At 34.4% G+C, this 11,853-nt stretch overlaps 1 protein-coding gene across 1 annotated transcript; it reads left to right on the top strand.

Moving 5' to 3' along the window:
* Positions 1–9,769: 9,769 nt before the first annotated feature.
* On the top strand, positions 9,770–11,459 carry LOC139519862 (uncharacterized protein KIAA1958-like). Its single transcript, XM_071312136.1, has 3 exons — positions 9,770–10,262; positions 10,576–10,733; positions 11,037–11,459. The coding sequence occupies exons 1-3, from the start codon at positions 10,069–10,071 to the stop codon at positions 11,198–11,200; spliced, it is 516 nt and encodes a 171-aa protein (XP_071168237.1). The 5' UTR covers positions 9,770–10,068; the 3' UTR covers positions 11,201–11,459.
* The last annotated feature ends 394 nt before the right edge of the window (positions 11,460–11,853 follow it).

Genomic DNA, 11,853 nt, shown 5'->3' with positions numbered 1-11,853 from the left:
TTAATTAATGTTAATACATTTTTGTACTGTATGTAAGACTTAAAGTAGTAAATATCCAAAGTTCATATATCTATGTTTTGCCAAGGAAAATGATCGCAGAACTCTCGGTGTCGATAAGAACTCTCTCGGTGTCGATATTCATTTCCCTGTGAACATGTATTAGCTCCAACGAAGATAGCCTGTCCTGTACCATGGTTGAACGGAGATAAGTTTTCAGTCTACCAATGATTTTGATTATTTCATTTTAGATATCAGGAGATGTGTATTTGCCTTTGCATTGGTCGGTTGTGTAAGATGTTTTGACAGAACCTCATTATCTGAGGCAGCATAATTTAATATGACCATAATATTACTAAGTTCCTCTGTGTGACCTCTAACAGCTATATTTTGCCTGCCACATAAGATAAGGTTCTCAATTATTCTTCTCATAATATGCCTATGGTTTCTGAAGATCTCTACTGGAAGTGAGAGTATCACTGATTGGTGGGTTTTCCTTACGTATTACCCTAAGGACATCGTCCGCCATTTCGATAAACCTAAAATGACTAGCATAGCTCCTTTCATGATGTTAAAATTATCCTGAAATATTGCTCCAATCGGTGACAGGTTTGATATAGATTTTTTCCTTAGAATCATGTCTTCCAAATAAAACACAAGGAGAACAATATAGAGAATCTTCAGATACCGAATATCTCAGGCAATGGTGCTCTTCGAACCATACATTCTGTACCTTCCTCTTCACTCCGATTTCATAACTCTTACAAAATTTACGAGATTTGAAAATATAAAGTAACATTTGTGGGCCCAAATATTCGTTTGTTTATAAAAAAAAACACAAGAAAAAGTAATGTTATTCAGATACTACTTTACTAGGGATAACATAAACGACCGTGTATGCAAATACAGGCATTGGCATTACACAATCGGCGCGCGGGGTTTTCGTGTTAGAGGAAGCCCGTTGTAATTGTATTTCGATACTTATACGAAAGTGTATTCTTATGTTTCATTAAACAATTTGGATTTGGAAATTCTGAAATTTTCTGTGACTACTAGTACATGTAGTTGTTATACAAACTTCAAATACAGTGGATAATGTTACTAAAAGATATCCCTTCACACATTATACAAAAAACAAAAAAGGAGGTTCACAATGGAATTATATGGCTAATATTCTGATTCGGCGTTTAGTAAGAGTCGTGGATACAAAAGTGTGACGGAAGAACGAACGGACAGACAAACTAACGAACAATTCGAACGAACGAACGAATAGATGGATGGACTTCCCAATCACAATATAACTCCCGAAAAGTGGTTGGTATAAACATGTTTGAATCACCATTGATCCAAATAAGACAAAAACACTTATGGTGGTGGACACTGGTAAAGTTTTTATTTCCAACGTCCGTTTTATATGTTCTGTTGTGCAAGACTTATATTTTGTAAAAAAAGGTTTCCCGTTCATTTCGTGATGGTATTTTTCCATGTATCGTTCGTCCGATCGTGCATGTCAGCCCTCACCCCCCCCCCCCCCCCCGCTTCCCCACCCAATAAATTGTATCACCCTATTGTATTTATATGTTTGTATTCCACATTTCCTATACAATTATATGATTATACTGCACGGGTGCACCAGATTTTCTTTTTTAAATCGACCTGTGAAAATGAAGACCTTTGTGTTCATGTTGAAAAGGGTGAATTTTTGGTATATACAATGTATATGTAAACCACAAGCTAACTAAGTTACTACAATAAGGGGGTCGGGCTATTGACCAGTTAATAAATCTCAGGCAACATCTTTAAGCCAAATATTTTGTAACTTTCATATTCTAATATACCAAGAAAGTGTAGTTTCCGTACGACGGTTTGGCTCCCATTCATGTTGCAGTAGGTTGACGTTCGTTTCATGTTTTAACAACTCATTATTTGTCAGGTTATACATATCAGGATAAGGGGGGGGGGGGGGCAAACAATGTTGCTTTATTTGCAGTTATACGTCTTGTTAAGTCGACATACATGGCTCATCATGTTAACTGAAAAAATCATATGTAACTTGTCATGATAAAATCATATACTAGTCAACAAATCAATATCGTCAAGCACGACAAAACAAGTGTGCAAAACTGATTTTATGGGTGATTTTTTTAAGTTCATAGACCATAACTTTGCACAAAAGAAAGAGAAGTGAACAAAATTCGGACTTGATCTTAACTTGTCATGAATACACAATACACCAAATATTAAATCAATATCTTCAAGCTCGAAATTGGGTTTTTTCAAACTGATTTGCCGGACAGACGGGTGGGCATGAGACTACTATAACGTTATAGTAGTCTCAGGGTGGACAGACAGACGGTCAGTGTGCAATCCTAAAGTTCCCTTTCACCTTGCTAGTAGGGGACTAACAATGATGGACTATAATATGCTTGTTATAGTTCGGCATATTTTATTATACATGATAGATCTTTGTTAAAAAAATGTAGACTTTTTTCCACCGGATTTACAAAAATATATTTCAAGTACAATATCATATTTAAAATCAATGTTAAAGGTCAATCATTTTTTTGGATACAAATTACAATGATCTTATCTTATTGACATCACATTTTTCAAACTTATAATAAATCGAGTGTTGCTAAACGGCGGAAACGGAAAACGGAAAAAAGAAAGAATTAGCATATTTTCTTTTTGGTTATTTTATCTGCATAGGCATATTGTCTTTTTTTAGGGTCCCGCAACAAAGTTGTCAGGGCCATATATAGTTTTACCCTTGTCCGCCATTCCGTCTCTCCGCAACAAACCATTATACGGACTTTTTTTCTGAACGCCTTCCGATATGTGGCTGATTTTTCGTATGTGAGTTAACCATGGGGAGTTACAGATCAAGTTAATATTTTAATTAGTTCCGCTACGTTAATTTTTGCCGAACTGATTACGGGCTTTGGACATTGATATCACAGTGATGTGGATTCTTTTAAAGCCTTACGATTTTCCGCAAATTTTCGAAATGTGAGTATACCATCATGTTTTTGTCCACTTGTGTTGTTGGAATTGTAGATTTTTCCACTTTTTGAGACGGGGCAATTCGTGTCGTTTCGACTGACTAGTTTTTTTTTTTTATTATTATAGTATACCATATGTTTACAAAGAAAAATAAATAGATGAATGTATTTGAAATAAAATATTTTAAACCATACAGTATTGAAATAATCAGCAAGAGATGATGAGACCATGTTTTTTTTTGTTTTTGTTTTTAATATTTGATAGTCTTGCCGCAGTGACGGTAAATCGTTCATGCAGTTCAATATAGTCAGTGGACTGGTTATCGTTTGTAACGTTGGTGTTGTTCATAATTGTTCAAAATTAGGTCTTTCCGCTAAGGGGGGGGGGGGGGGGGGGGGGCGCACTCCAGTCATGCATCAGTGATTCCCCATATAATCAACCAATTTTTTCCCACGAAAGGGGGGGCCCGGGCCCCCAGGACCCACTGGATCCGCCTCTTGAAGAAATTTCATCCAATAATTACAAAGTTATTGCAATTTGCATAATTTTATTCGTGTATTTTCAGGTCTTTTCAGGTCCACTTTCAGGTCCTTAGTGTAACCCTACTATTGGCGGGAATTTGAGTTCACAACACGAATGGCTAGCTGTTCACGCATATTGTTTTAAAAGTTTCGTCTAGAAGGTAGGTTTTTTATTCTTTCTTTAAATTTATAAATAAAATATGGCATAGATTTGCTACGCAATATAAGATATAAATATCATGGTTTTTTAAAAAATCAGTTATATATCGGAATGCCGATTTCAGTTTGGTGACTGACTCAGTGACTGCCGAAAACTTGTTGTAATCACTTTATAAAAATGCATTTGTGAAAAAAGATAAGAAGAGAATATTCCATCATGTGCATGATGCTATATTTTATTTAGTCGCTGATCCAACCAAGGAATTGACTGAACTCTGGATTCTCGAATCGAGCAGGGACTTTCTATATACTAGTATAGAAAGTTCGAGTAGACCGGTATGCACGTGTGAATCAATTTTGAAATAACATGCCATTAAAAGAAAATTGTTTTGTATAATAGGGTTGATTTGAGTTTTATGCTATGAAATAGCAATTTTTGTAGTCATTGTAGTAGAAAGTGTCAGTTTATTATTGCAATGTCTTAAAAAAACGATGACTGGGGAATAGAAATATGGTCAATACAGGGCTTTTCCCACTTGGCTGTAAAACACTTGCTAAAGTGGGGTATCAGTTTGGCTGTCCAAGATATACAAGTACCCAACCATTCCGTTCCGTATTAGAGGACATTTCAGGCATTTCCTCTGCACTTCTTGTATTATTATAACTTCATCAAGGTGACATGAATAACAACTTATAGAGTACCATTAATTCATAGAACAAAAAAACAAATCGCTGAAGTCATGTTTACAAAATGTCAAAACAAGTCAAAGACCAAAAAATAACAAGGACAGTTAAGTGTCTTTTATGGAGACAAAAACTATATTCCTAAAAAGTCTTTGGGGTTCTTCAAAATCATTTAATTTTGGCCCTTGAGATCACTCAGCATACAAACGGAATTTTGAGTTCCTGCCTGAGCAAGTCAGCTTGCAACCTTCAGTGTAAGGGGAAGAACCTGCCTGCCTGACAATGCGCCAGCCGGGGAATATGAAGTGAGGGTTCTCCACTTAGGTGATGAGACTAGGCGTTGACGTAAAACCGCGAAGCAAAGAATTCAACTTTATTTATAACTTATATAAGACAATGCTGTTGATTAAAAAAATACTCCATTCCAGGACCTTTTGTTTTCCAAATAATTAATATTATTGTTTCAGTTCGACGGGTTCAAACAGAAAGACTTGAAAGCAGAGAAAAACTGTGGATCTTATAATCGGCATGACTTTATCAGATGACAATACTAATACTAAAATAAGGCTTGCGCATAGTTATATACTTTAATTCAGTCACGGACCCGTGATATCACAGGTGTGTTCTAGTGTTTATAATGTATTAAGGGGAGAATCCAAATAACTTCATAGAGGGTGAACAAAAAGATTGTTTTATTCTGTAATGTTTGAGGTAATGGTAGGTTATACTTTGTGTATAATGTATTAAGGGGAGATAATCAATCGAAATGACTTAAAAGGGGTGAACAGTAAAGATTTGTTTTATACTGTTATGTTTGAGGTAACCATAGGTTATAATTTGTGTATAATGTATTAAGGGGAGATAATCAATCGAAATGACTTCATAGGTGGTGAACAATAAAGATTTATTTGATACTGTCAGGTTTGAGGTAACGGTAGGTTATACTTTGTGTATAATGTATTAAGGGGAGATAATCAATCCAATTGACTTCTTAGGGGGTGAACAAAAAGATTTGTTTTATACTGTAATGTTTGAGGTTATGGTAGGTTATACTTTGTATATAATGTATTAAGGGGAGATAATGAATTCAAATGACTTGATAGGGGTGAACTAAAAAATTGTATTATGCTGTTAGGTTTGAGGTAACGGAAGGTTATACTTTGTGTATTATATATGAAAGCGAGATAATCAGTCGAAATGACTTCTTCGATGGTCAACAATAAAGATATGTTTGATGCTGTCAGGTTTGAGGTAATGGTAGGTTATACTTTGTGTATAATGTATTAAGGGGAGATAATCAATCCAATTGACTTCTTGGGGGGTGAATAAAAAGATTTGTTTTATACTGTAATGTGTGAGATTATGGTAGGTTATACTTTGAATATAATGTATTAAGGGGAGATAATCAATCTATATGACTTCATACTTTTCATAGCTGGTGTACGATAAAGATTTGATTTATACTGTCAGGTTTGAGGTAACAGTAGGCTATATATACTTTGTTTATAATGTATTAAGGGGAGATGATTAATCCAAATGACTTCATAGGTGGTGAACAATAAAGATTTGTTTTATACTGTCAGCTTGGAGGTAACAGTAGGTTACATATACTTTGTGTATTATATATTAAGGGGAGATAATCAATTCAAATGACTTGATAGGGGTGAACTAAAAAATTGTATTATGCTGTTAGGTTTGAGGTAACGGAAGGTTACACATTGTGTATTATGTATGAAAGGGAGATAATCAGTCGAAATGACTTCTTTGATGGTCAACAATAAAGATTTGTTTGATGCTGTCAGGTTTGAGGTAATGGTAGGTTATACTTTGTGTATAATGTATTAAGGGGAGATAATCAATCCAATTGACTTCTTAGGTGGTTTACGATAAAGATTTGATTTATACTGTCAGGTTTGAGGTAACAGTAGGTTATATATACTTTGTGTATAATGTATTTAGGGGAGATAATCAATTCAAATTACTTGATAGGGGTGAACTAAAAAATTGTATGATGCTGTTAAGTTTGAGGTAACGGAAGGTTATACTTTGTGTATTATGTATAAAGGGGAGATAATCAGTCGAAATGACTTCATAGGTGGTGAACAATAAAAAATTGTTTTATACTGCCAGATTTGAGGTAACAGTATGTTATACTTTGTTTATAATGTATTAAGGGGAGATAATTAATCCAAATGACTTCATAGGTGGTGAACAATAAAGATTTGTTTTATACTGTCAGCTTGTAGGTAACAGTAGGTTACATATACTTTGTATTATGTATTAAAGGGAGATAATCAATTCAAATGACTTTATAGGGGGTGAACTAAAAAATTGTATTATGCTATAAGGATTTAGTAACGGAAGGTTATACTTAGTGTATATGTATGAAAGGGAGATAATCAGTCGAAATGACTTCATAGGTGGTGAACAATAAAAATTTGTTTTATACTGCCAGGTTTAAGGTAACAGTAGGTTATACTTTATTTATAATGTATTAAGGGGAGATAATTAATCCAAATGACTTGATAGGTGGTGAACAATACAGATTTGTTATATAGTGTAAGCTTGGAGGTAACAGTAGGTTACATATACTTTGTGCATTATGTATTAAAGGGAGATAATCAATTCAAATGACTTTATAGGGGTGAACTAAAAAATTGTATTATGCTGTTAGGTTTGAGGTAACGGAAGGTTATACTTTGTGTATTATGTATGAAAGGGAGATATTCAGTCGAAATGACTTCTTTGATGGTCAACAATAAAGATATGTTTGATGCTGTCAGGTTTGAGGTAATGGTAGGTTATACTTTGTGTATAATGTATTAAGGGGAGATAATCAATCCAATTGACTTCTTAGGGGGTGAACAAAAAGATTTGTTTTACACTGTAATGTTTGAGGTAATGGTAGGTTATACTTTGTGTATTATGTATGAAAGGGGAGATAATCAGTGGAAATGACTTCTTTGATGGTCAAGAATAAAGATATGTTTGATGCTGTCAGGTTTGAGGTAACAGTAGGTTACATATACTTTGTGTATTAAGTATTAAGGGGAGATAATCAATTCAGATGACTTTATAGGGGTGAACTAAAAAATTGTATTATGCTGTTAGGTTTGAGGTAACGGAAGGTTATACTTTGTGTATTATGTATGAAAGGGAGATAATCAGTCGAAATGACTTCTTTGATGGTCAACAATAAAGATATGTTTGATGCTGTCAGGTTTGAGGTAATGGTAGGTTATACTTTGTGTATAATGTATTAAGGGGAGATAATCAATTCAAATGACTTTATAGGGGTGAACAAAAAGATTTGTTTTATACTGTAATGTTTGAGGTTATGGTAGGTTATACTTTGTATATAATGTATTAAGGGGAGATAATCTATATGACTTCATAGGTGGTGTACCATAAAGATTTGATTGATACTGTCAGGTTTGAGGTAACAGTAGGTTATATATACTTTGAATATAATGTATTAAGGGGAGAAAATCAATTCAAATGACTTGATAAGGGTGAACTAAAAAATTGTATTATGCTGTTAGGTTTGAGGTAACGGAAGGTTATACTTTGTGTATTATGTATGAAAGGGAGATAATCAGTGGAAATGACTTTTTTGATGGTGAACAATAAAAATTTGTTTTATACTGCCAGGTTTGAGGTAACAGTAGGTTACATAGACTTTGTGTATTAAGTATTAAGGGGAGATAATCAATTCAAATGACTTTATAGGGGTGAACTAAAAAATTGTATTATGCTGTAAGGTTTGAGGTAACGGAAGGTTATACTTTGTGTATTATGTATGAAAGGGAGATAATCAGTCGAAATGACTTCTTTGATGGTCAACAATAAAGATATGTTTGATGCTGTCAGGTTTGAGGTAATGGTAGGTTATACTTTGTGTATAATGTATTAAGGGGAGATAATAAATCCAATTGACTTCTTAGGGGGTGAACAAAAAGATTTGTTTTATACTGTAATGTTTGAGGTTATGGTAGGTTATACTTTGTATATAATGTATTAAACCCCAAGGGTGACTGGGGTATAGAAATATGATCACTTGGTCTTCTCCCGACCGGCAGTAAAACGCTTGCCGAAGTGGGGCGTCCGTTTGGCTGTGCGGGATGTATCAAGTTCGCAGTCACGTCCGTCAGAAGGGGACGTTAAATCCGATGCCTCGTGTAAAGAGAGTGCCACGCTCTTTGCACGTTAAGAACCCTTGCAACAACTCTTTGAGGGGTCCGTAGGTGGCCTGTTGCAAGGCAAAATTTCTGTCCCTATCCAATATACCCTCATTTTCTAGTGGCAGTCCAAATTTCCCAGACCATCATCCTAGATGGCCTCTATTACAACAACCTACCTATTGTATTTATTGTGAACTTGTTCTCGTCCTGAATATGCATGAAATATTTGCCACTGGATGTTAAGCAACCAACAATCAATCATTATAATGTATTAAGGGGAGATAATCTATATGACTTCATAGGTGGTGTACGATAACGATTTGATTTATACTGTCAGGTTTGAGGTAACAGTAGGTTATATATACTTTGTGTATAATGTATTAAGGGGAGATAATCAATTCAAATGACTTTATAGGGGTGAACTAAAAAATTGTATTATACTGTTAGGTTTGAGGTAACCGAAGGTTATACTTTGTGTATTATGTATGAAAGGGGAGATAATCAGTGGAAATGACTTCATAGGTGGTGAACAATAAAAATTTGTTTTATACTGCCAGGTTTGAGGTAACAGTAGGTTATATATACTTTGTGTATTAAGTATTAAGGGGAGATAATCAATTCAAATGACTTTATAGGGGTGAACTAAAAAATTGTATTATGCTGTTAGGTTTGAGGTAACCGAAGGTTATACTTTGTGTATTATGTATGAAAGGGGAGATAATCAGTGGAAATGACTTCATAGGTGGTGAACAATAAAAATTTGTTTTATACTGCCAGGTTTGAGGTAACAGTAGGTTATATATACTTTGTGTAATAAGTATTAAGGGGAGATAATCAATTCAAATGACTTTATAGGGGTGAACTAAAAAATTGTATTATGCTGTTAGGTTTGAGGTTATGGCAGGTTATACTTTGTGTATAATGTATTAAGGGGAGATAATCAATCTTTATTAATTAACTGGAGCTTATTTGACTAAATACGAGTAAAACTGCCAAATCGATAATTTTGTCCTATAAGGCCAATACGGATTTTTCCGTATTGGCCCGGGTTTAGCAAGGCCAATATTAGCATATTCGATTAGCTCTAGACTAATCGGTTGAAATCCCGATAACTCTAGAGAACTACGGCTAGTGTCGTCTGACAGGAGAAAATGACAACAAAACGATGGAGCAATAGCTCTATAAAAAATATAGATGATGCGATGGATGCGTTAGTTTAAGACTATTTTCACTACGACGATTTATCTAATAGGGAGGCAGAGTACATCAAGAGAAATCTCGCGGATGTCAATGGGGAAGGAAATTTGATTCTGGAAGAAGTTGATTCAGCGAATTTCAACTTCCCAAATGAAATTCTGCAGGACATTGAAAATGCACAGAATCATGAGATTGACGAATCAGACAAAGAAAATAGCTCGAGTAGCAAGAGGTTTCGCTCTGTCACTGATGAAGACACTGACTCTTTTCTAGCTTTAAGTGTTAACAAGAACACAAAAACTAAAACAAAGAGTGACTTGAAAGTGATGCTGGATTTTTTCATATCTGTTGGAGAAATGCGTGATTCAGTGGAAATACCTGCCAAAGACTTGGACAGTCTGTTATCAAGATTTTTTCTTGGAGTCCTGAAGAAAAATGGTGACGAATATGAGCCTGACTCTTTATCCTCTATGTTCAACAGCTTGGATAGACATTTGAAGGACTCAAAAAGTAGTATAAGGTACGATTATTTTCATGTAGATTATTTGATATCTGTGAGACATGTAACTCCCTTGTCTTGATATAGCATGATAGCCTTTGCATTATTCTGTCAAGCATTATGACTCGAATATTCAGTGCCAATATTTTAATTTTAGCCTTGTGTCATTTTTTTTGGTAAAAACTATATATATCATCTGGGTCAATGTGGTTTTGATGATCTTAAGCTTGTGTACAATGAATATTCCTTGGTTTCTCTTTGCTATAAGTATAAAACATGTACATACAAAAATTACATGTCAGATATTATGCATATCTTTTCTTTAATGTTTCAGTATTAAAAAGGATCCTGAGTTCAACCACACAAGACGGGTATTAGAAGCGAAGCGAAAGGCATTAAAGTCATTGGGCAAGGGCAGTAAGCCAAACAGAGCTGAACCTTTGACGACTGAGGAAATCCAAATCTTGAGGGAGAAAGGCGTTATTGGAACACGTAAGTTTAAAAAAAATGTTGTATTCCAGCGTGTCAGTCAGTAACTTTTAATTAAACATTTTTCTAACCTTGTGGCAAACAAATTATTTTATTTCCTTGTCGCCCTCTATCCATCCCTGATTATTAAATGGTTGTTCTAATAAAAAATGTTTAAAATACACATAAGGTCTTGAACAATGAGAGTGTCTCCAGAGGTCTTTTGCATTTTGATACAGTATTTGTCCTTTAAATACTATTTTAAGTTGGATATTTACATTAAGATACATGTATTTTAGTTAAGTTCTTTTTTTTTTCTTTTTCCAGAAAACCCTGATGCATTACTGAATGCTGTGTTTTTAAATAATGCAACATACTTTGGTCTACGAGGTCGACAAGACCATGTTAACATGACATGGGGAGATGTCAAGTTAAAAGCTACATCTGATGGAAAGGAGTATTTGGAATTTAATGGTGAGATTATGTTATGATTTCCATCATTTAAATAGTTGATATTTTAAATCTTTTAGAAATCACAGAATATATACTTCTGTGGATAATGGATGTACATGTACAACAGTCCTGACAAAAGTTGGTAATTTGTGCTTTTAAGGATATTAACCATTGTTTTATATTTATCAAAACAAATCTTATTTACTATGCAATACATGTTTTTTGTTATATAAAAGTGAAAGTTTTGTACAGACAGGAAGGATAATTCTTCTTTAAATATTGACATAAGCATACTTTTTTCAGAAAGAAGCACCAAACCCGTAGTGGAGCAAAAAGCAGAGATTTCCGGGATATTACACCAAAGATTTTCGGGGAAGGAGGAAGTAATTGCCCTATTCATGTTTACAAGGAATACAAACGGCATAGACCTCAAGACACATTAACTGATGAACATAGATTTTATTTGAGGCCTTTAGATAATAAACATGAGGAAATATGGTACACTCGCCAAACCATAGGCAAAGATAAATTAGGTAAAATGGTAAAAAATATGGCAGAAAAAGGAGATCTTCAAGGAAGAAAGGTTAATCATTCGGGACGTAAAACTTTTGCTACCACACTACTTCAAAATGGTAGACCTGCCAATGAAGTTGCTCAATTAGGAGGCTGGAAAGGCATTAGTACCTTAACT

This window comes from Mytilus edulis, chromosome 4 (assembly GCF_963676685.1).
Source record: "Mytilus edulis chromosome 4, xbMytEdul2.2, whole genome shotgun sequence".
NCBI classification, from domain to species: Eukaryota; Metazoa; Mollusca; class Bivalvia; order Mytilida; family Mytilidae; genus Mytilus; species Mytilus edulis.
The sequence above is the reverse complement of the archived record's forward strand: the minus strand, read 5'-3'. Positions and strand labels throughout refer to the sequence as shown.

Excerpts from the sequence above, each read along its gene's own strand:
- LOC139519862 (XM_071312136.1), top strand. The coding sequence starts at position 10,069 with ATGCTGGATTTTTTCATATCTGTTGGAGAAATGCGTGATTCAGTGGAA. Across the intron at positions 10,263-10,575 it reads GACTCAAAAAGTAGTATAAG|TATTAAAAAGGATCCTGAGT; the intron begins GTACGATTATTT and ends TTAATGTTTCAG. Across the intron at positions 10,734-11,036 it reads GAAAGGCGTTATTGGAACAC|AAAACCCTGATGCATTACTG; the intron begins GTAAGTTTAAAA and ends TTCTTTTTCCAG.